Here is a 25,857-nt window from a genome sequence, read left to right as displayed (position 1 = left end):
CTAGAGATTATCATACTAAGTGAGGTAAGTCGGACAGAGAAAGACAAATATTATATGATATCACTTATATGTGGAATCTAAAAAAATGATACAAATGAACTTATCTGCAAAACAGAAAGAGAGTCACAAACGTAGAAAACAAACTTATGGTTACTGGGGGGAAGGGGAGGGAGGGATAAACTGGGAGATGGGGATTAACATATACACACTGCTATACATAAAATAGATAAAAACAAGGGCCTACTGTATAGCACAGGGAACTCTATTCAATATTCTCTAATGGCCTATATGGGAAAAGAATCTAAAAAACAATGGACTTATGTATAACTGATTCACTTTGCTGTATACCTGAAACTAACACAACATTGTAAATCAAATATATCCAATAAAAATTTTTTTAAAAAATTTGGAGGGTGGGCTTTGCAGGAAAAGGCAAAGAGGTCAGGGCTTTGGGTTTCAAAGCTCTGGACAGTTTTGAATGAAAGAGCTTAGGGCATCCCTGGTGGCGCAGTGGTTGAGAGTCCACCTGCCGATGCAGGGGACGCAGGTTCGTGCCCCGCTCTGGGAAGATCCCACATGCTGCGGAGCGGCTGGGCCCATGAGCCATGGCCACTGAGCAACAGTGAGAGGCCCGCGTACCGCAAAAAAAAAAAAAAAAAAAAAAAAGAAAGCACTTACATTTCATTTCTGTTGCTGTTCAGACCACACATGAGGAATGAAAAGATTATTAAGAACTCGTTCTTTTATTTTTGGCCGTGCTGCGCAGCTTGTAGAATCTTAGTTTCCCGCCAGGGATTGAACCGGAGCCCTTGGAAGTGAAGGTTCAGAGTCTTAACCACTGGACCGCCAGGGAATTCCCAAAACTTGTTCTTTTGAAAAGTTATAAAAATTTTCAAACACACAGTATAGTGGAGAGAAAAACAAATGAACTACCAGATTGAGCAAATCTTCATTTTGCTCTATTTATTTCAGCTTTTTTTCCCTTTAGAAATAAAATGTTACAGATTCAGCTAAAGCCCCTTCACAACTCTCACTAATCCCATGCTTTTCCATCCATCGTTAGAGATAAATCACTACGCTGAATTTGATGTGTACTATTCCCATGCATGTTTCTATAAGTTCATATGTAAGCGTAAACAATTTACAGTATTGTTTTAAATGTTTTACAATTTTACCTAAATATTATCATACTGTACCAATGGCTTATGTTTCACATATCTTTGTTCTCTTCTTTTGCACTTCCCCAGTCACTAGTGTGGTTGAACATCTTTTCATCTGTGTATTGGCATTTGGATTTCCAGTAGATTGTCCGTTCACAAGCCTTTGTCAATTTTTTCTACGGAGTTGTCTTTATTTTAAAATTCTTTTTAGAAGTTATTTTACTCCACTTAAAAAATAAGTAATATTTCATAGAAAAGAATGAAATAATGCCATTTGTGCCAACATGGATGGACCTAGGGATTATCACACTAAGTAAGTCAGACAGGGAAAGACATATCATGTGATATCATTTATATGTGGAACCAAAAAAATGATACAAATGAACTTATTTACAAAACAGAAACACACTCACAGACCTAGAAAGCAAACTTATGGTTGCCAAAGGGTAAAGCTGGGGGGAGAGATAAATTAGGAATTTGGGATTAAATTATACACACTACTATATATAAAATAGATAATCAACAAGGACCTACTGTATAGCACAGGGTACTCTACTCAATATTCTCTAAGAACTTATACGGGAAAATAATCTGAAAAAGAATAGATACATGTATGTGTATAACTGAGTCACTTTGCTGTACACCTGAAACTAACAGAACATTGTAAATCGACTATACTCCAATATAAAATAAAAAAAATTTAAAGTAATATTTGAAAACTCCTAAAGAATACATTAGCGGATGGAGACGCAAGAGGGAAGAGATATGGGAACATATGTATATGTATAACTGATTCACTTTGTTATAAAGCAGAAACTAACACACCATTGTAAAGCAATTATACCCCAATAAAGATGTTAAAAAAAAAGAAGACATTAGCATGTAGATAGAACATAAAGAATAATAATAAAACAAACCTATCAGTCAATTTAAGCAATAAAACATGGCTGGGATATGGAAGCCGCCTGACTGCTGCTCCCCCCGACCCGTGTTCTTCCTCCCCAGAGGCAGCTGCTGTGCTGAGCTTCACATAACAATTCTTTTGCCTTCTTTTCCATAGGCTTATTACATTTTTTTATACATTCCCATATTGTTTAGTTTTCCATGCTTTTGAAAACTTTACGTAAATGGTATCATATTGCAAGTATTCTTTTGCAATTTTCTTTTTTTCTGTCAATATTACATTGGCAAGTCTTTCCTCTGGGTGTTTATAGCTGTAGGTTCATTCATTTTCACTGATAATTAGTATTCCATTGTACGTTACAACTGATTTAGCCATTCTAATGTGGAGGGACGTTCACATTGCTCTGAATGTTCTTGTCCATGTCGCCTGAACACGTGTGCAAGGGTTTCTCTGGGGCATTCTACACCAAGGAGTGAGACTGCTGGATCATAGGTGTGTGCATCTTCAACTTCACCAGATAATGCCAGATTGTCCCCCAAAAGAACCGTTCCAGTTTAGACTCCCAACAGCAAAGTATAAGTGTTCCGGTGTTCTCACTTTCACCAACACTTGATTTTGTCAGATTTTTTTCACTGAAAATCTGGTAGGTATAAAACAATGTCTAGTTGTGTGATGATTCGCATTTCCCTCACAATTCTTTACATAACCTAATCTTTTATCAGTTATATGTATTGCAAATATCTTCTTCCAGTCTGTACCTTTCCATTTTCAATCAACTTTATTGAGGTATATTTCTACAAAATAAACCTAACCATTTTAAGCCTACAATTTGATATCTGACAAATGGATACAGTTCTCTAACCACTACAGTCATGCCATAAAATGTTTCCCTTGGCCCCCCCCAAATTCCCTTGTGCCCCCAGTCCCTCTCCTCTCCCTACCTCTAGTGTCAGGCAAGCACAGATCTGCTCTCAGTCACCAGTTTTGCTTTTCTTCAGAATATCATATAAACATACTCATTCAGTATATCTGGCTTATTTCATTCAGCAAAATGCTTTTGAAATTCATCCATGTTCTTCCATCTATCGGCAGTTTATTCCTTTTTATTGTCAAGTAGTATTTCATTTCATGAACACACCACATTTATTTATCCATTCACCAGTTGATGGAAATTAAGGCTGTTTCTAGTTTGTGGCTCTTACGAATAACATCATCGTGAACATTTACATAGAAGTCATTGTGTGAACATGTCTTAATTTCTCTTGGGTAAATACTTAAGAGTAGAAGGGCCATGTGATATATGTATATTTGTTTTTATGAGAAACTGCCAGATTGTTTCCCAAACTGCTGCATTGTTTCCCATCTTGCACTTTCACTAGCAGAGTATGAGAATTCTGTGGGTCATTAGACAAGAAGTCTGTGGCATCTTTTTCATACAGAACTTTAAAATTGTGACGTAATTTGATATATCAATCATTTTCTTTATGGTTGGTGCTTTTGGGGATTTATGAAATCTTTCATCACTTGGTTCTTCATGTTGTGATTCTATTTGCAATTTCTCCTGCGAGGATTATTAGATTTTTTTTTTTTCTTCAAAAAGGTCTTTTCTGACATTTCCCCATAGCAGTTTGTAGGCAATGTACACTTAACTCACTATGTCCGATAATACAGCATTTGTTGTCATTACAGAATAATGTGACATGAGATTGCGGGTAAGAGCTCAATGTGCTCAGTTAAGAAAACTGCATTTCATGGAACTGAAATGCTCCGAAGAATTCTTGTTTTCTCCATTCAGTTCGGAATGGAGTTCAACAAAGTGTCAAAACACAGATTAGCAAACTTTTTCAATCAAGGACTAAACAGTACATATTTTAGGCTGTGTAGACCGTACTGTCCCTGTCCCGACGACTCATCGCTGTTGTTGGAGTGCAAAAGCATTGCCGACAGTACATAAACGGACGAGCGTGGCTATGCTCCAATAAAACTTCATTTACAGAGGCCGAACTTCGAACTTCATAGAACTTTTATGTGGCACAAAATCATATTCTTTTTCCCCCCAAACATTAAAAGATATAAAAACCAAATTTAGCTTGCGAGCCATGGAAAAACGGGCAGAGAGGCAGATCTGGCCCATAAACAGTAGTGTGCCAGCTCCTACTGCTTTAGAACACATCCTCCTGACATCACTGTAAGGCAACTGGCTAATATCCCTCTCCCACTTTGCGCAGTGGAGCACGAGAACCCAAGGAGACGTCAGCATTCATCCAGGTTAGTTTCCCTTTCCTCCTCCTTCCCTCGTTTTACAGAGGAGGAGGTTTTGGTGCAGGGAGAGAAAATGCCCAACTTCAGGCTGCGTGGCTCGTGAGTGACAGTGCCAGGCTGGAGTTCGGGGGTCTTGATTTAAGGCCTACCTCCCTCCCTCCACTCAATTCCAAAAAGCAAAATTTAAAATTCCACCCATAGCCGCAAAATCCTCCTGCCACTTCTCATAAGTAATTCATCATTTCTTTTTTTCACTCTAAAGGAATTTATTCTAACAAACACCTTAAAACTAAGGATTCAGTAAGCTCAAATCTTGATATTTAATTTGTATTATTAAAACCTGTGCAACGCAATTAACAGTGACAATTGCATTGTAAATTTGAGAGAAATTTTCACTGGGGAGGTGACATGATGATATGTGTGGGAAAATTACACAGAGAATTAAAATTGGTTAAATAAGGCACCTAAATTCCAAAAAGTCTATGAAGATCCCCAAAGCGAATTTTATTCCAGAATTTCTATGGCACAAAGAACGACAGTTCTATGGTAAGTAGCAGAGAAATCACCTCTGCAGATTAGACTGAGGCCAATGGGGTGGCCAGGATGGGGGACTCCAGGCCAGAGGTTAGGACTCTCACTGCAGTAAACCTCTGGAACCCAAACTCCAAGAAAGCAGAGTCTTTGTCTCTTGTTCATGGCTGTGTCGCCTCCAGACCAGAGCCTGGGACATACTGGTGCTCAGTAAATGATGGTCGAAGGATCAAAATCAGCCTGTAAGAGGCGATTCCTGGGAACTGGCCTCTGAATTTTTAGAGCACCTATTCCAGCAGCTTTGGGGCCACTCTGAAAAAACCTTAAAGGATTTCCCACCCACCAGGGGCCCCATCAAAAGGTGGTCACCTTCACCCCCTGGATAACTATCTTCTCATCTGCCCTTGACCTGTCTCTTAGGCTTGGAGTTATTACACATTCCGGATATAACGAATACGTACAAAGTATTGCCTCTGAACTGTTAAACAACTGAAAATTCATCGAAGGCAACCAATGTTTATAAATGAGTCAGAAGTGTTTAAAATGTAGACATTTATAAAGGGTCCAAGGAATAAGAAATTCCCAGAATAATTTACTACCTGCACATTTCAATTTTGTTTGGAAGTTCTAATTCTCAGCAAACATTAATCAAGTCATCCCACTATCTTTTAGGTTACTTTCCTCATTTTACGGATAGCAATTCAGCAGAAGTTAAATGACTTGTTGCCAAGGTCACAAGGAGAATATAAATCTAAATGATTCATGATTTCAGCCCTCTCTCCTGCCATTTGTTAGATTGAAACCGAGGGAGGTTTCAGGAGGATTTCAACTCACTTCCCTGGTGACTGACTGTATATTTGCTGCTCTCTGCTACCCCCTGTTGATATGAGAAGGCAAGAGTAGATCTCGAGACCAGTATTTCTCAGAGTTAGGTCTGGGAGCAGCCGTATCAACATCACATGGGAACTGGTGAGACACAGAAATTATGGGGCCTCAACCCATAATTTTGGGGGGGTTGGGCTCAGAAGCCTGTGATTAACAAACCTACAAAAGATTCTGCTGCAACTTGATATTACTTTTCTGCCTTTTTTTTTTTTTTTTACTTTTCTGCTTTTGGTGTGAAGGTCCTGGCCTCCCAATCATCATAAAAATGGCAAGCCCCTTCACACTGCTTCTCACATGTAGTATACATACCATTATGCCCTATTCAAAGTGCTTTCACATCCATTCATTCTTTCAGAGGGGCTTGCAGTAGCCCTATGAAATAAGTTAGGGAGGGACTGCAAATCCATTTTACAGATGAGGAGACTTGAGGCTCAAGAAAGTTCAAATAACTTGCCCAGGGTTACTCAGCTTTAAGTGGCAGGGCTGGATTCAAATCTAAGTCTTCTCTCTCTACATCCACGTCCAGAGATTCTTCAGTTACTCCACAATAGGGCTGCTGACATTTGGGGTCAGGTAAGATGGGGTGCTTTGCTGTGGGGGCCATCCTGGGTATTGTAGGATGTTTAGCAGCATTCCTGGCCTCTACTCACTAGATGCCAGTAGCACCCCATCCTAGTTGTGACAATCAAAAATGTCTCCTAGGGGCTTCCCTGGTGGCGCAGTGGTTGAGAGTCCGCCTGCCGATGCAGGAGACACGGGTTCGTGCCCCGGTCCGGGAAGAACCCACATGTCGCGGAGCGGCTAAGCCCGTGAGCCATGGCCGCTGGGCCTGCGCGTCCGGAGCCTGTGCTCCGCAGCGGGAGAGGCCACAACAGTGAGAGGCCCGCGTACCGCATTAAAAAAAAAAAGTCTCCTAATATTGCCAGGGCCCCCCGAGGAGCAAAGTAACCTGTGGTTGAGAACCACCGACCTTCAGCCAACTCATAAATGCAGATAAATTCCACATTTCTTGTTCTGCAAATTTTGTACTCTTTGGGATGATTCCAGAATAAAGAGCTTATTTTGGGCCTCGGCCATCTATGAAGTGAATGAACTAGACTAACTCCTTAAGAAAATTAACGCTAATTCTGTTATATCATTTGGTATCCAATGTGTATTCAGATTTCCCTCAGGTGTCTCAAGAATATCTTTCATAGCTGTTCTTTAATGATAGGATGCAACCTAGATTCCTCAGTGGCTCTTGGTTGCTGTGTCTCTCTAGTCTCTTTGGGTCTAGAATATGGGTCCACAAACTATGGCCTGTGGGCCAGATCTGGCCCACCACCTGCTTTTGTCAATATGCTTGTGCTGGAACACAGCCATGTGCTTTCATTTATGTATATGATGGCTTTTGTGCTACAATATTGGAGTTGAGTAGTTGCAACAGACACCGTATGGCCCATGGAGCCTAAAATACTAACTACCTGATGCTTTACAGAAAAAGATTGCCAATCTGTGACCTAGAACCATCCTCTAACCTTTATTTTTAATATAATCCTGACTGTTCAAAGAGTCCAGAACCGCCTGTAGAAAATCTCTTCTTTTAGACTGGCCTGATTATATACATACATATATATACATATACATATGTATGTGTGTGTGTGTGTATATATATATATAATTTACTGCAATTTCACATACTGTATACATATACTTAAAAATACAAAATACTTATGAAACAATCAGTGCTCCATGGCGCAGAGTTAAACAAATTTTTATGTGTTAAAACTCTAAATGAAATTGAATGGCAAACAACAAATTAGAAAAATAATTCCAAGAGCTTTATTTTATTTTTTTAATTTTCATACTTTATTTTCCAGGAAGGAGAAGAAAAATGTCATGACTGACATAGAGTAGCTTCAGTAACAAATGAAAGTAACATCTTTGGTGATTAAGTTTCTGTATCATTTGAATAGAGAAACCAGTAGGAAAACCAGGGACCTCCTTTTTTGGAAAATCATAATATATAATTTCAACTATAATTTTCAACTGTGGCACCAGAGTGCACAGAAATTCAGATATATCCACAAGAATGTCAACACTCTGAGTACAGGGCCATGTACTTAGCAACATGCCTGGTATACAGAAAGTGCTACATAAATGTCCATGGGAAAAATGAATGAATGAGTACCGTTCCTTTACACATTTGGGCTCGGCAGGTGGTCACAAACATATTCACAATCATTTATTAGATTAGTACTTTTTTTTAGTATAACAAGCATGCAGAGCCTACTAAAGGCTTACCTGTTAGTGTTCTGTTGGGAGCTCATGCATGTTCATTGACATAGGATTCAGGTAGCTTGGAACATGACCTTCAGAACAGGAATACACTGGTTTTATGCATATGTTCATATGGAAAGCTAGAACACGTCCAGCCTCTCCTTCCAGTTAACCTAGGTCAGACTCTAACGAAAGTACCTTCTTCTGCTACTCTGGATACAGTGTATCTATCCTACTAATCACCTAAGACATTATAAGTGAAACAAACCATCACTAAAGAAAATGCTGCTAACTGGTTTTATCAGTTAATATAACATGGGTGAGGCTGTGTGTAGTTTAATTGCTAACTGGTTTTATCAGTTAATATAACATGGGTGAGGCTGTGCGTAGTTTAATTCCCCTCCACCTCTCTAAAATGTCATTTAACCTATAATAAAAATTGGACCTCCCTAAACCACAATATATATTTTACGATAATATTTGTAAAAAGTTAATCGTCATCCACTCTAGCATAGCTGACATAAATGGCGCTGAAGGGTGAGCTGTTGGTCAGAAGTAAGGCAGAAGATTTAAAGAATTCCCGGTTGGTTCTTGAGCAGTGGATCTTCTTCCTGGTTTCCGGGGAAGAGCATCTTTGCACTATTGAGGAAAACATTCAGGCCTTTGCCTCTGACCATGATCCCAGTGCTGTTTTCTATTGGTTTGTATTCCTTGTGTTTTCTGAAAGCAATGTGTTGGACAGATTAAAAAAAGATCTCCAGCTGGAAAAGGTTGCTTTCTACAGTCTTTTACATGCCAAGTGCAGAATGGTTAATTCTACTTAATTTATGGCTTTTAAGACATTGATGTCTTATGAAAATATATTTATTTTCTCTTCTTCATGCAAGAAATGTGTCTGCTTACTATAACTTGCGATTATATGTTAAACATTAAGCTGACACAATTTGGTAAAGTTACTGACATTTGGTAGCATTTTTAGGGATTAAAAAAAACACAGCAAAATTAATAGGCTAGTTTGGTATTCGTCATTCAGTGGAAGATTTTCCTCCCACATACAAAATGTTTAAAAGCAAAAAAGGGAAAACAGCCCACTTGTGCAGAAATATGCTATTTATTTTTGACAATATACTCTAGTGATTTAAAGTGTTAGAACCAGCAACTTACTTGTACACCAAAAGGGCGATCACAGTGACAAATATGGCCATGCAGACAACGAAGAAGACCAGGGTACCATTTGCCATTCTTAAAAGGGAGTCTGGGTCTTAAAACAAAAACAAGACCGTATTAGTGACAACTTCCACCTCGAGGACATGCTGCTTGTAATGCAATTAAATCAATGAGGAAGAGAGCTAACAGAAGATATATGGCTCTCTCTGCGCTTTCAGTAATCTTTCCCATTACATAATACATAGTCTTTGGGGGCAGCTTATCTTCCATTTAGAGAATGAGTTAGTGTGTCTGGAACACTGTGTTACGGGCTCAGGAGACAGATGTCACGTCCCGGAGATGCCTGATGGGGTCTGAGCTGACCCAGCTGCACACACGTGGTGAAGGTCTTCATGATCCTCCTGCACACTCCTCTGGCCTCATCTTCCACTGCCTTCTTTCCAGCTGTGCTAAAAATCCATCCTCCCCGTGCTCTTTCAAATCTCCATGCCCTCTGCCGGGAACATCCTTCTCCCAACTCATCTCCAGTGTCTGCCCCTTTGGGACACCTTCCAGACATGCATGCGGGCACCAGGTCATGCCTTCCTTTGTCACTTCTCTCCTTGTCTCTCTTCCTCTGCCTCCATCACACTGTGTTGCAATTGCTTTTTTAAAAAAGATTTATTTATTTTTGGCTGCGTTGGGTCTTCATTGCTGCACGTGGGCTTTCTATAGTTGAGGTGAGCAGGGGCTACTCTTCGTTGCAGCGCGAGGGCTCATTGCGGTGGCTTCTCTTGCTGCGGAGCATGGGCTCTAATTGCACGGGCTCCAGTAGTTGTGGCTCTCGGGCTCTAGAGCTCGGGCTCAGTAGTTGTGGCACACGGGCTTAGTTGCTCCGTGGCGTGTGGGATCTTCCCAGACCAGGGCTCGAACCCGTGTCCCCTTCATCGGCAGGCGGATTCTTAACCACTGCGTCACCAGGGAAGCCCGCGATTACTTCTTTACACAAATTTCTCTCCTGCTAGACTGTAAGAGCCATAAAGCAGGGAGTATGTCTTCTCTGTACTCCCAGAACCCAGCAAATCAACTAGTCTTGTCTCTGCCACCAAAGTACAACTGGAGTCGGTCTATTTTCTCTCCATCTTCTCTGCCACCATCACAGTCCCGGCCACCAGCCCTCTTCCCTGAGAGGACGTCTTCATTGTCTACTCGCTTCCACTGCTACTTTCCAATAAACCTTGCTTCACTCAGCAGTCTGAACGATCATCTAAAAGCATTGATCAGATCATGCTTCAACCCTGCCAGTGGTTCCCCTTACGCACAGAATAAAACCCAAACCCTACCTGTGGTGCATGAGGATCTAGATGGGCTGCTTTTTTTTTTTTTTTTTTTTTTTTGCAGTTCGCGGGCCTCTCACTGTTGTGGCCTCTCCCATTGCGGAGCACAGGCTCCGGACGCGCAGCCTCAGCGGCCATGGCTCACAGGCCCAGCCGCTCCGCGGCATGTGGGATCTTCCCGGACCGGGGCACGAACCCGTGTCTCCTGCATTGGCAGGCGGACTCTCAACCACTGCGCCACCAGGGAAGCCCGGCTGCTCATTCTTGAAATGCAGGTCTCAGAGGTGGAGGAGGAGGCCCTTCTCATTCAGAGAAGGTGCTTCACCAAGAGGTTGCCACTGCGTTGGCAGGACTTTCCCAACGTCCCAATCTAGAGAGCCAACCTCTGCCCCCTCTCTCCCATGCTTGTTACTCTCCACGCCTTGTCTCATTGTTTTCACAATATCATCTTATTTGTTTACTGCCTCTTTCTGCTCACAAAAGCTGGGACCTTCCTCACCTTGTTCCCACTCTATCTAGAACTGGCTACCTGGTGCCTGGAGCTGTGATGGACATGGAGTGGACGCCCAGTGAATATTTGTTGAAAGCATTGCAGGTGCTTCATGAATATTCCTTGAATCAATGATTAAAAGTCATTTCAGCTAACAGGCAATGCGTTTGCCTTTGAACAGTGATGGACTTTTGAGATTCTGACTTTGAAACCCAAGTCATCAAGTTACAATTCCCATTGGATTAAAAGCTCTCTTTCTGAGCTTCCTTTTTTGGATTTTAAAAATGGCTCAGGTCACACCTAAAGTTATCACTCACTACAAGAAGGATTAAAGGGAAGCAAATATCCAAACGTCTAATCCAGGTAAGAGAACCGTGGTTTGCCAGAACTGAGAAAGCTTCACAGAATAGGTTGGGACTCTAAAAGGCAATTCTAAAAGTAACTGCAGCAGCACAAGAAAAACAACCCCAGTAGCTCCGGGACGTGATGGTGGACACTCACTCAAATACAGAGGCTCCGGCTGCCTCTTTTCGCCCGGCTCCCCACTTCTGCACCCCAGACCCCATGCACCCTCCCTGGGAGGAAGCAGCGTACCTTTGCATTCTTTTCTTTTTTTTTTTTTAACGTACACCTTGGATCTCACCAACAATAAACCCTCATGCAAATAATTATATGCATGATTACTTATGCTTTTCTTTCAATGAGGTTAAAGCTGCCTTTTATATAGTTAATGAGTAAATATATGTTTAAGTACATTTCACCTTATAAGATAGACTCCACGACCGAAAGAGTTATTTGTGAGTTAGTTGTTAGGTTGTACCCAACAATACTCAAACTAAGGAGCAAAACACGTGCTGTAATGTGTGCACAATTTAATCTGTGCCTTCCGTCCCACCATGTAGCACTTCCTCTAAGAGGTAAAGCAGTATCTTACAACATAGTCAGTTATAAGTGAAATTCAGTTAGGGTCACCAGGTAGAGTCCTCATGGGCTGGGGAAGATTAGCAGCCACTAGTAGATGGGAATTTCTCAGTGAAACTCCTTCAACCACTTGGCTAACATTTTACCTCTCCCAGCATTAAGGGGACAAGGAGTAGTTTTTCTGGTGAACATTTAAGGACTAGGTAAATTGGTTTGTTTCCGTCTCAGTGTAATGCTTGGTAGAATTTGGGAAGGGAAAGAAAGGGCACATGGCAAGTTAGAAGGGAACCAGGAGTCCACCTGGTTTCTCATTTCTCTTCATGGCTTCATATCTTTGCCCAGGTGGATTCCAATGACAACATGATACCAGCCTCCCCTTTGTTGTAGCTTAATTGGACAACACTTTTTTTTTTTTTTTTTTTGCGGTACATGGGCCTCTCACTGTTGTGGCCTCTCCCGTTGCGGAGCACAGGCTCCGGACGCGCAGGCTCAGCGGCCATGGCTCACGGGCCCAGCCGCTCCGCAGCATGTGGGATCTTCCCGGACCGGGGCACGAACCCGTGTCGCCTGCATCGGCAGGAGGACTCTCAACCACTGCGCCACCAGGGAAGCCCCATTGTTATTTTTTGATGTTGGGTTTTGCACTTTCCTCTTGAATTACAAATCTATCTGAGCATGCAGTGACCACATCCCATTATTACTGGTCCATGATCACAGCTGATTTTCTTCGTCAAAAGGCTTTTCTCTGGCCATCACTTCATTGGGTTTCTCTCTCTCATCCCTTCCCTAAGTATATTTGCTGTTGGCTTTTAATGCCATTTCTCAAATCCACGTTAACAACAGTTCAATGAATTTTACATGGAAATAAAACTAAATATTGAGAGTGAAGCCTTGAGTAGCTTTGGTATTGGACACACACTTTATCTCCAACATGAAATGTTCATACAACCATAAAACAAAACTTACCTCTTCCAGGGATAGAGACGAGGGTGCTCGTGAGGGCCAGGCTTGCATCATCACCCAGAGTCAGGTTCATACAGTATGTCCCAGACCCACCAAAGGCTCTTCTCACTGTCAGCAAGCACATATCGCCCAGGTCCATGTTCACAGGGTCGCAGACTGTGTTCTGAGTGACCTGGCAGGTGGGGTCGGAGATGACGGTACAGACCTCTGTGGGGATGCTGAGGGCACGAATGACGCAGAGAGAGAGAGAGGAATATGACATCAATGTAGAAAGAAAATCACTACATTTCTATAAAATGGAATCCTACTTATTCTTACTCAAACCATATGACATGAAATTGTCACATATAATTTACTCTTTAAAAATTTTTTAAAAAAATTATTTATTTTTGGCTGCGTTGGGTCTTCGTTGCTGTGGGCGGGCTTTCTCTCGTTGTGGTGAGCGGGGGCTACTCTTCGTTGCGGTGGCAGGCTTCTCGCTGCGGTGGCTTCTCTTGCTGCGGAGCACGGGCTCTAGGCGTGCGGGCTCAGTCATTGTGGTTCACGGGCTCTAGAGCGCAGGCTCAGGAGTTGTGGCGCACGGGCTTAGTTGCTCCGCAGCATGTGGGATCTTAATTTACTCTTAAACAAGCCTGGGTGTGAGCCATTGTTTCCTTTGTATCCTCAGGAAGATGAGCCCCTGGTGCTGGAGGAGGAAGAAATGATGTCCCGCAAGGCAAGGGGCTGCTGGGAACTTCCCTCTCCTTTTTGGCTCTCTAGATGCCCAAAGATGCAGACGGCTTAGGTGTTAGGCAAAGGTAGTATTAAATGCCAGTCGGCCCTGCGTGGGCTCCTGCAGAGATATGACGACAGCAGCAGCAGCAACCAGAGCTGTTTGTGCAGCACCTACTGTGTGCAAGGCACTGAGTTTCTGATAAGTGATATAGTCTTGTCTATTCCTCTCAACGACCTGATGAGGAAAGTAATACTTTCCTAATGCAGCAGGTGACAAACTAGCTCTGGGAGGGGAGATCGCTGGCCCCAGCTTAAAAAAGCAGTTAGAGGTGGAGCTGGGACTTGAATAAAAGAGGTTTGACAGCTGTCCCTGTAACCACTCGGCTACCATGTGTTACTGTCTTAGCCACTGTCTCACTTCTGAGTAGACTTCCTGGATGGCGAGACCAGGCTCTGAAGCTGGGCCTGATGAGGGCGTGGGAAATTAGACGAGTTCATGTTCCCTTCTCACCTGGCCCCTGGCCTCTTGAAGCAGCTGCGCCTCCTCAGTCAGGGTTTTCTCTTTTTCTGTCATCCTCATCCCATTCTCTCCCCAATCCAGAGAGCTATGGAGCTATCCCCCCTTTTTGGGGGGTGCACCCCACGGCTTGCAGGATCTTAGTTCCCTGACCAGGGATTGAACCCGTGCCCCCTGCAATGGAAGAGCAGAGTCCTAACCACTGGACCACCAGGGAATTCCCTGGAGCTATCCTTTTTGATCAGATAAGGCCTCGTTTTTATACCAGCCCATTCTCTTGATTAATTTATATATCACATACACATACATTTTAATTACTTGATTTACTTATACGTAAATTAGTAAGTCATTCACATATTTGATGGCTTAATTGATATAGTATTTATATATTAATTAGTTTATATTCAGTCTATTATCTATAGTTATAACCAAACATTAGGAAGTCAAATTATATAACGCATTAGAAAGAGCTTTGTAAGTTTTAAAGCAAGACAGGATGATCGATCAGGCATTGCTACTACTTAGCACAAGGACACAGCGCTTCCACATGGCCTCCCCTGACTCCGGAGGAGCCTCAGGGAGCTTAAGAGGCTCTGAGCCAGACCTCAACCCAGGAACCTTGCTCTGCCAGGTACCCGCCACCTAGGGAGGTACTGTTATCACTGGTGTAAATGAGGAGACTCACGACTGTGTGAGGATTTGACGTGAAAACAGAAGTAAAATGTTAAGGACACAGTAAGTGTTCAATCAGTCATTCTTCTTCAACAGTTAAAGGTGGTGAGCATTGCTCAGCTCTAGCAAAGCAAGTGCATGCTTGAGAGCACGTGGGAGGGTCCTTCCTCATCCTGGCTTGCTGAGGAACTAGAATCCAAATCAACTTTAGAGGGGAGAGGGGTATGAAGACCTTTGTTCAGCCTGGGGTCCTCACTTGGCCCCTTTCTTGGAGATAATGTACTCACCTCCCTTGGCAGTTCACGACGAAATCCACCAGGGGGTTGTCAGGCTGTGGCACGGGCATCAGGACGTCTGTCACCCGGATGATGTTAACCTCTAGGATTCCCTCTAGTGGAACAATGCCCCGCAGAAAAACACATCAAAATACAACACAAACCAAACCAAACCACTTCTTAACCAATCAGAAGGCCAAACAAAACGGACTCAGCTTCTCACCACCCCAGACCCGGGAATCTGCCCCAGAGCTTTGGGTACATGTCCAGGCAGCATTTTCAAAGTCAAACTGAACAGCTCTTCAGCCCAACCTTGATCTTTAGTTCTGGAGCCTGTGTGTCAGGAGGCGGCACCCACTGGAGGAGGTGTTTCCGGGAAAGATGACCCTGAAGGGGGGCAAGCCCAGGCTCAGGCCTCAGCTGCTGTCTCTCCTGCCCAAGTGGCTCAGCCCCAGTAGGCACAGCTTGGCGTTTATTTTTTTATTTATTTTGATTATTTTTTTTTTTTGCGGTACATGGGCCTCTCACCGCTGTGGCCTCTCCCGTTGCGGAGCACAGGCTCCGGACGCACAGGCTCAGCGGCCATGGCTCACGGGCCCAGCCGCTCCGCGGCACGTGGGATCCTCCCGGACCGGGGCACGAACCCGCGTCCCCTGCATCGGCAGGCGGACTCCCAACCACTGCGCCACCAGGGAAGCCCTGTTTGTTTTTAGTGTGGACCATTTTTAAAGTCTTCATTGAATTTGTTACAATATTGCTCGTTTTATGTTTTGGCTTTTTGGCCGCGAGACATGTGGGATCTTAGCTCCCTGACCAGGGATTGAACCCGCACCCCCTGCATCAGAAGGTGGAGTTGTAGCCCCTGGACCACCATGTGGGTTTTAGCCCCAGCCGTCTCCTCTGTTGGGCACCTGTGAGCAGCGCCCCAAGCACACAGCCCGGTGTGGTGGCCCTGTTCAACCCTCTTTCTTACACACAGGAGGTGTGACTTTGTGAAATCACCCAGGGGAGGAAAGTGGGAGCTGTGAGAATTTGCAACTGGCCTTCCTTCAGGCCACATTCATTCAGGTTTCTGAGCTGCACAGGGTCGGAGGTCCAGGCCCCCTGGCAGGCTCATTGCTCTGTGGCCCTCACAGAGGGCTCATTTCCACCAGGATGTCTAAGGAAGGCCGGGAAGGCAGGTGGAAATCTAGCAACTAGTGGAGTCTTTGCTTGTGCACATGTGGTACCACCTTGGACAGAGAGTGGGTGCCCTTGCTCTCCATCCTCAGCCCTCCAGAGGCAGGTAAGGGAGTGGGTGACCCAAGGTGGATTCTAACATCTTTCCTCCGTGGTCTTACCTACAATTGTGATGGTGGCTTTAAAGTAGCCGTATCTGTTAATATGGCAGTTTTCATCAGGAATCTCCCTTGGCTCCAGGGCATTGTCACCAGCAGGTACTGGAGAGTCTGAATAACAAGATTTTAGGGTACTTGTTGAGAACGTAAAAGATGTACATGATATTACCAAAGATCTAAACATTTGTCTACTTGCTCTTTAGAAAAACATCAAGAGTTCTATACTATTAAATTGCTGCAGAAATTTGAACTAAATGGGTAACAATTCATATAGATGTGAGAGCTATAAAGCATTATAAAATTGTTAAATTATGTAAGTAAACACAATCCCGTATCTTGTTCAAGCACAAATATCATATGAAAGGTGGAAGCCATATTAAAATGTGTAGTACAACAATCATGATGAAATAAAGCAGGCCACAACAGATAAAATTATATTGTAATTTTGGAGGAAGGTATTCTGGGCTCAAATTCTAGGCCCCTTGTTTTTAGCTGTTTGAGACCATGGGCATGTATTTAGCCTCTCTTTCCTCAATTTGCTCATCTTTAAAATAGGGACAATACTTACTGACCTACTAGAGTTGAACTATAAAACTTAAATAAAATAAAAAACTTAAAAAAATTTTATAAATAAAATATATAAAACTTGCTTCTCATGTCTGCCATGTAGGAAGTATTTAATAAATATCTGTTTCCTTATCCCAATATGTACTTCTATACATCTATGTAGGTACAGATGTGCTATAACATATATATGTAATAAGATATGTAATTTTAAATGTTAAGGTGGATAATTTTAAATGATAAGAAGGAAACAACATGGAAAAAGGCAATTCTTTCCCTGTTTGAGTGTCTCATAGATCCTAAGTTTACATTCTAGAAGTCATACAGTCACTATGATGAGCAGAGGTGTGGGGAAGGAAAGGAGTGAATACAAGATGCTGTTGAAAAATAACCCTTTGAGTGTGATTAGAGCAAAGAATTTACTGCTCTATTAGTTACAATTTAAAAAGCTCTAATTAAGGTGTGGGTGTTCCATTAACAAGACAAAAAGACTGGAAAGAAAATATAATACTGAAAATACAACATTACTGTCTCAAATTTCCAAAGGCATGAAAATGGACCCAGTTTGAGGGGAATCAAAGCTTCATAAGAGCTGCATCTCTGACATAGGGATATGTAAGTATGAAGCCAATTGGGAGACTTCTCCAGGGCTCCTCAGAGCCTCTAGTGGGTGAATGAATGTGCCTGTGATGCTCTTTTGCTCAGAGGGACCTTCGCAGAGCAGTTCTCAGAGCATCTCTGGAAAGTAGCGCTTCATGGCACACAGTTTGGGAAATGTTTTTTGGGTAAAACCCAGAAAGTTCTGATGCCATGCCAGATTCAGATGCAGTGGTTCATCAGCAGGCTTGGCTGTGTCCCCTGAGTTTCACGGTGGTCCTGTGGAAGTTACAGGGTAATCATTTTTCCTATTCAGAGATTTAACTGATGGGCTCCGAAGCAAAAGATATGTTTGTGAAGGGTATTAAAGATGGCTGGCTCTTCCCTAGAAATCTCCTTTTGAAGGTCTTGACAGGTGAAATTTAGCTGTCAAGTTAGAGCATGGAATCATGACCCTGCCATCTTTTAAAGTAAAACTTCTCATAAAAAATGACTAATAAATGTCCATGATTCTATCTTTGGTAGAATGCTTATAAAAATGCATGTGGAGTTTTGCAGAGGTATGTACAATGTCAAATCTATATCTATACATATAAAGTCAAGGTATGATTAAAGGGCTAATGGAGAAAAACTAACACCTTAAAAGACAGATGGGGAAGAAGGTAAGCGTCCTACTTAATTCACTATTTATGTCCCTGTTACTCAGAGAATGGTGTGAGATCCTTTGATTCTTTGGGAAAGTTCTACATGATATGATATATATATGATATATACATATTATATATAATATTACACTGATTAGCATCAGTCTTACAAAGGTTTTTCTTTCTAGATTTGTACACAGAAATGATCAATGGCACGGTTACCTAAGGGAGGAGAATTGTGTGGCTTAAAACTAGAGCATACCTGTCTGCCCTATAATGTAATTATCTTCCTGAATCACCACTTCAGCTCTGCTTCTGTCTCCCTCCTTTGGTTGTATTTGGTTTCTATTTAATAGCCGTACTCATTTTGAAGCCACTTACTATAGCAGAGACAACATAATTTTTGGTCAAATAATAATCCAGTGCTCGATAATCCAAGCCTGTTAATATGCTCTGCATAGCTGAAAATGTTCTCTCTTCCAGAGGACAAGTACCCCAACCCCTTTCTCAAGTCATGGGCGGACTCCTATCATCACCTTGGGTCCCATTACGTATTCCCATCCCTCCATTCCCTAAGTCTCACAGCTGCTCTAAGGCATTTTGGGGTTGATTACGGTTGATCTAACACCTTTAGATAAAGCCAGGCAGTTTCCTTTCACTATGAAATTTAACAAATTCAACAAATTGCTACCTTATATCTTATGGTCTAACCTATAGAAAATAATAACAAATTTAAAATACTCTTTCATTGACTTAAAATATATTTTTTTGCATGTTATGATACAAATATGTTCTAAGAAAAATAAGCTAGCTTTATAAAAATGCAATTCAAGATAGACTAACATTAAATAACCTAACCTTAAGACTTTTACCATTCAGGAATTTCTAGACAGATGTAACAAGCACCTGTAATTTATTTTGAATTTTACACCTGGTCTGCTTATTTGTAAGGAAGACCGATGCTTGTAGATAAATAAATTGACTCTCCTATAGAAATACCAGAATGAAGCTATATGTTTCGAGTTGTTCAATGCAGTTATATTTACAACTGGAATTAGGTTTAACTGAATCATCCACCAGTAAGAGAATGGTTAAATACATAAGCCACTGAATCAAGTGAGTCAGACTTAAATGTACTGATAACGGGAAGATGTCTATGATGTTTGTTAAATGAAAAAAGGCAAACTGTAGAATACATATTTCATGAACCCATCTACCTAAAAATCAACACCACAAATCCTATATGTATTTATAGAATATGTTTGTAAATATACAGAAAAAGATCCGGAAAGAAACACTACCAACCCTTAACAGGGTTTAACTCTCGAGAGGAGAGCATGAAGAGGAATTTTCACTTTTATTTGAAATTTCTGTATTTGAAGTTTTATTAAGGGACATGCATTAATTTTATAATTTAAAACATTCCAAGAAAGAATTAATCAAAATCGGTAATAACTTATAATGTCTTGCTTTAGATAAGCTTGACTTAGCAAGATATTTTTATTAATAACACACTTATTGATAACAGTTTATTATTTATATCTAACAGGTTTGGGTAAAAAAACCAATTGCAACAAGTCTGGACATCATCATCAAGTGTTCTGTCCCGACTTGGTGATGGTGCCCTCTAGTGTCCAGTGAGAGGATGTCAGTCTATTACCATCCCCGGGATGCCGGCATGGTAAGATGTACTCATGGCTTAGTGGGGAAGGATGGTAATGGTGTGGGATAGGGTGTAGAATCAGACGGAAGCTAATGCTTCACAAAGTAAACTCTGAAGAACTTCTTGAATGACCTCATATACTATTATTAGAAGGTGGGATTTAAGTAATTATGCCTTATATCTAGAATAATTTTAGTGTCTGGAATCTTTCCAGCCTGCCAGCCAAGAAATATTCTCAAGGTGCATTCTTTTTCGAGCCTATCTGTAAGCTACATTTAAGGGTGGCTGAGTTTTCATGGGACATGGGGTGGATGTGGGCACGGTGGGGAGGAGAATGGAAGTGGGAAGGAGATGTGGGAGGGGGAGGAAGGACAGTGGGATGGCCTGAATGTTTACAAGGGGTCAATGTTTCTTAACCAAAAAAAAAAGGGAGGCAAACAGAAATGTGACAGCCTAGAAGGGGGAAAGCATCCGTACGCATAACAAGGGCCAGTGAGAATTAGGAAGGTCAAGGAGCTGTATCCGAGTCACCAAGTGACTTTAAACACGTTCTCCTTTCTTCCAAACTCTAACAACTAAAAATGGTGATAAAGTAGCTAAACGAAATCAACAGGTAGAAAACGGAATCATTGCAGAGTTTTTACACAGTCTCTTTAACTAAGGATCTAATTATACAACCCACATGAATTTTTTTTCTGGCTGTTAAGGAACCCTGACAACAAAAAAGACCTGGAAAACACTTACCCAAAGAAGCGGTGGTTTTTGGAGGTCTGGGTGAAGGTGAAGGACAAGGTCCAGGCACTGTAGCTTGCACAGTGAGGTTGAGACTGAAGGTTCCATTGAGAACATAGGTGTGGTTCAAAGTGTGATTGTTGGAAACAAACAGACCAGTATTATCCCCAAAGTTCCACTTGTAGTAAATGGCAGACTCATTGAGGAAGTGGCTGGGATCATGAATCAGGACATCGAACGTAATGGGGAGGTCCTTGAGGAAGGTTTCATCAGATGAATTTCGATTGTTCTTCTGGGACATAGTCACAAATACAGGAATCTGATCTAAAAGATATATCCCCCCCCACCAAAAAAAAAAAGAAAGAAAGTCACCACTGCTTGACTTTAAGTGGATGACTTTAATGTTTTTAAACTAAAAACGTTAGAAATTAAAATTAGGGATAATTCAGCATCATTTTCCCTTTTCTTATACAAGTGTGCTAGAGTTTCCCCAGGTTGTTCTGGAAAACATAGATGGAATATGTTATTAAATATATAAGGTTGAGAAGGAGTCCAGATGACATCTAACCTAACCCAGAATACTTGGCTCCAACTCTTTCTAACCCACTGACATCATCAGAACTAAGTGTCTCACGCTCAGTTAATTTAGAGTTCAGTCCACTCACCTGTTACCACATACACATCTTTCACTTTTGCTATGGGAACGTACGCCCGTCGGTATCTTCTATAGACAGTTACTTCCATGATTTGAGGGCCAAGAGTCACATTGGCTGTGTTTATAGAAACTCTCACTGAACACTGTCCCAGTTTCTGGAAATACTGACCTTTGAGAGGATGGAAATGTTTAGTTATTGGCTACATTATATGATCATTACAGAAAGTTGATGTTTCTTAAAGCATAACAACTGCCATTTAGAGATAGTTCTGGGAAAGGGAAAACAGGATGGGGATGCAGTCCTGGCTCCTTCAGAAAAGAAGGCGGTGCTCATTTTCATATAAAACCTTATAAAACAATCTCACAAACATAAATGTAGTTGTATACAGTTGATTAAAATGAAAAGAGCTGTTTAGTGGGATGCCATTAGTCCTTAGTTTACAAATAAATAATTTGTATAAGGAAGTGATCTGGCACTTGAAATACATATGTTTCCCCCAGAAAATACATTTGATGTAGGTGTCCAAGGGAGTTAAAAATATATCCAAAAATCTACCTTATTTTTGTAACAATATTAGTAGTTCAGCTATATTGTTAAGTAACTTTTTTCTTTTAGGGAACTAGAATCCTCCACCTTCTAGTAGTGTTTGTTTATAAAAATGCAGTAAGTGATGAAAAACAAACAGGGTATTGTGGGTATAAAAAGGAACGGAGTAGTCCCATTAACATTTCTAGGGCCCTTGAATCCTTCTTTTTCTTTCTCCAACTCTAACCTAAATCTAACTGCCACTGGCTAGCTAGTGAAAGTAATTCCTCTCCTTCAGGGCTCAAGGATTTTTCTAATCCTTTTGAGGCACCTGGCACAGATGTGTCATTGAAACAACAAGTATTGTAAGATGGATGCTTGTGAGACGGAGATGTTTAAAGACCATGTTCATCACATGGTCAAAGGTGTCAGGAAAGGGACGACTTCCCTGGTGGTCCAGTGGTTAAGATTCTGTGCTTCCACTGCAGGGGCCACGGGTTCGATCCCTGGTCGGGGAACTAAGATCCCACACGCCGCGAGTTGCAGCCCAAAAAATAGAAAATAAAGTGTCAGGAAAGGCTTGTGATCCCCCTTTACCTTGAAATGAAGAGCCAGTTCTGTTAGAGGTTATAGGGGGAAGAGGTGTCTCTTGGAATTAGTGATACGTGAGGAAATGTTAGTTCTGGCACTGACCACAGAGGCAGCGCTTGGCTGAGGAAAACTATTAGTTAACTCTGAGACCTCAGCAGATGGAAATTCAAAACCGTCTTGTTAGGAAAACAGCGGTTTCTGGGCTGGAAACTGATGTTAAATAAAGACATCTTAACTAGTTAAGTTAATGGTTGTTAACTAGGCTAAACAGAATCTGGAGTGTTAGTGAGCCTAAGTGACTCCATGCAAACTGTCAGATCAAAGAAATCATGACACTTGGGGAATTAACTGACAGGGCCATGAAGGGACTGAAAAAAGTCGGCTTTAAATCAGCTGATTTAAATAGACGAGCATAGTATTTGTTATATATTTTGTACTCTGTTCAATTGGACCATGTATTATTAATATGTTATTTTGATTTATAAGTAAGTTAACTGAAGAAAGAGAAGCTGTCTGTAATTCATGAAGACAGACCAAACATTTAGAGATTTGGAGTCTGCATGGCTGGTAGCAGATTTGCAATACTCAGAGCCAGGTGGCACCTGGTAACATTTTTAACTAAGAATTTAGCAGCTTTGCTAATAACCTAAATTTAGTCCTCCTTAAAAAAAAACATCACTTCACTAATAGTAAAGCAAAGTGGATACCATTTGTGGTTAAAAAAAAAAAAAGAGGGTAGGCTATGTCAAAGAAGAAGAGTAGTTAGATTATTATAATTTTACTCAATAGAATATTATGCAGTCATTAAACTAATGTATATAAAAAAGTTTAGAGAACTCTCACGCGGTCCAATGGTTAGGACTCGGTGCTCTCACTGCCGGGGCCTGGGTTTGATACCTGGTCAAAGAACTAAGATCCCACAAGCCATGCAAGAATTTTAGTCAATGCTCATGATATTGATCAAAATGTATATATTTTATGATCTTAATCAAGAAATACTAAGAAAAAAGAAAGAAAGAAATACTGGTAGAGAAAACACCATCGTGTTAACAATGATAATCTCTGGTGTGAATTATGGTGACTGATTTTTCATTTGTGTTTTTCTGCATTTTCCAAATTTCCTACAAAGAGCATAAGGTAAATTCTGAAAATTCTTTTAAAAACATAAAAAAATTAAATAATAAATCAGCAAATGCTCATCCGTGTGCGATGCAAATAAATAGATATTGTTTTTCATATTACTGTTTTAGACGGAAAAAAATTGAGTAGCTTTGTCTTAAAAAAAAAGAAAGCTGAACCTGTCTTTTTTCTCATTTTAATTATTTGATGTCCTGGAGATACGGCAAGGCTAACCAAGATTTAATTTTTATCCCTCACCCTCCACTCCAGCTAAGGAAAGTTAAAAGAGTAACTGTTGTTAAACTCCCAGGGTTGTAATTCTCAATTATAGAATATGGAAAGAGAAAAAATTTAAAATTTGAAGGAAAGGTAAAGAAGAAGCTAAGGGGGTTTGTAAAAGTCCAACCAAGTGTGTGGAACACAAAGACGAAATTCCATTTTCGGGGGTGAGGGAAAGGCTTCCCGTGATGGCCTTGTCTGGTGCCATTTCCCCAGTCACCGTCCTCTGTCCATGCTGTCCAGTTGTAAACATATGGGTCAGGAGATGGACCAGTAGCTAAAGAGAGAAAGGAACACGCCATGATTGACTCAGAATACTCAATGCTCTTCATTGAATTAAACACATTTTCATATTTTTTCATAACTCATTTAAATATGGTTGGAGAACTAAAACCCTAATATTCAGAATTCATCTAATGGTACCTTTACGACCTGTGCATTTTTCTGCCTACATGTTATATTTCAATGAGTTTTATATAAAGCAATTTTTCAGGAAATTTAGAGCTATCACTTAATATGTTTATCTTCATATTGGGTCTCCAAATCACAAGCATATTCAAACCAAACTGAGGGATGCTGTATCTTTTTACTTTGATACACTCTCTCTATCTGTAGCTTTTTTTCCCTGATTCATTTGACATCATGACTCTCCTCTCCTAAAGACTTCAGCACACATCTCCAAAGAATAAGGACATTCTCTTGCATAACCACGTCATCGCCACGCCTACCACAGTCAAGGGTCACATCATACATTTGGCTATTTTGTTTCTTCAAATGATTCAGAAAAAAAAAAGAAATATGCCTAGAAATGTAGATAGATACATAGATAGATAGATAGATAGATAGTTGGAAACAGGAAAAAAATGTTAAATTTGTTGAATCTCGAAGTACCTGCTTTCTACTTTTCTGTATGTTTGGGAAAACATCAGTTTTCCATTTTAAACAAGTCATGATCAATATCTTTTCATCTAGAACAATCCCCCCACCCTCTTGTTTTTTTTATGTCACTGACATTTATGAAGAGCCTTTTTATTTATCAATCTACTACAGCCATTATTTTTTTATTCTTAAATTGTTCCAAATATGGCCAGTAGGAGCCCCTCTAGCTGCCTTCCGTGTCCCTGTGACATGTCCCCATTACTCCCTTGTTTTCTGGGACAACAAGATGTCCCTGGTTCATGTGGTACTTTCCCTGTCCTACACCTGGAATTAGTCATTTCTTCAAAAATTCTAGTTTCTTCTAGTGGTGATATATACTTTATATAACTTTTCATAAGTCACAAGGACTCTTTCATATAAAAGTGCTCAGAGGGTTAGATTGCCATTTGAAACATTCATAAGAATTAACATTTTTAGAAGGAAAGAAAAGATGCTACAGACAATTGTAAACAACACTTTTTAATTATCAAACTCTTTCTACACAGAATTCATTGTTTGCTTCATAGGAAGATGAAGAATTAATAAGAAATAAACACATCAACTGTTTCACAGAAGTTCTAAGTAATAAAATGAGATCATAACTGCACTTATCAGCCTTGTTACTGACTGAGGAATCTCAGTAATTACCTGAACTTTTAAGGCTGTACAGTTCTAACAAGATAATCCCCCTTGATGTACTTGTAATCATTTGTGCTCTTTAACATGGGCAAAGAGCTTATCTGCTTTAACTAAGAGCAAAGCAACACCAAAATAGACACATCTTAGCATTTGTGCTAGGCACACAGTTTAAGGAATTCTTGTGAGCAGAAGCCTATCTGATTAACAAAGATCTGACAAACTGACTATTCATCGAGTAGCCAGAAGAAGTCCAAGTAATAAAACCCAAATCTGAGAATCAACAAGGTATTCTCTGTCCAATCAACTGGGCACTAAGAAAAGGCCAAGCCTCGGGACTTCCCTGGCGGTCCAGTGGTTAAGACTCCGAGCTCCCAGTGCAGGGGGGCATGGGTTCGATGCCTGGTCAGGGAACTAAGATCCCACATGCAGCAAAGGGCAGCCAAAAAAAAAAAAAGGCCAAGCCTCCCAACGTAGATTTGAGGAGAGTTCCAAGTAGTGGAGAGACACCCATTGGCCGAAATGGATTTGACTGATGTTGATGGAGGGACATATTCACA

General features: G+C 41.1%; 1 protein-coding gene across 1 annotated transcript in view; it reads right to left on the bottom strand.

Moving 5' to 3' along the window:
* Positions 1-7,540: 7,540 nt before the first annotated feature.
* GPNMB (glycoprotein nmb) overlaps positions 7,541-25,857 on the bottom strand; it is a 28,186-nt gene continuing 9,869 nt past the window's right edge. Inside the window, exons 4-11 of the mRNA XM_033440351.2 lie at positions 23,871-24,020; positions 21,239-21,397; positions 20,586-20,897; positions 16,377-16,484; positions 15,049-15,151; positions 12,862-13,076; positions 9,166-9,262; positions 7,541-8,721 (exon numbers count right to left, since the gene is read on the bottom strand). Of these exons, the coding sequence (XP_033296242.1) occupies positions 8,571-8,721; positions 9,166-9,262; positions 12,862-13,076; positions 15,049-15,151; positions 16,377-16,484; positions 20,586-20,897; positions 21,239-21,397; positions 23,871-24,020 (1,295 nt within the window). The 3' untranslated portion in view covers positions 7,541-8,570. The remainder of the gene's footprint in view (positions 8,722-9,165; positions 9,263-12,861; positions 13,077-15,048; positions 15,152-16,376; positions 16,485-20,585; positions 20,898-21,238; positions 21,398-23,870; positions 24,021-25,857) is intronic.

The sequence above is a fragment of the Orcinus orca genome, chromosome 9 (assembly GCF_937001465.1).
Source record: "Orcinus orca chromosome 9, mOrcOrc1.1, whole genome shotgun sequence".
In the NCBI taxonomy this organism is placed as follows: domain Eukaryota; kingdom Metazoa; phylum Chordata; class Mammalia; order Artiodactyla; family Delphinidae; genus Orcinus; species Orcinus orca.
This window is presented reverse-complemented; position numbering and strand designations above follow the sequence as displayed.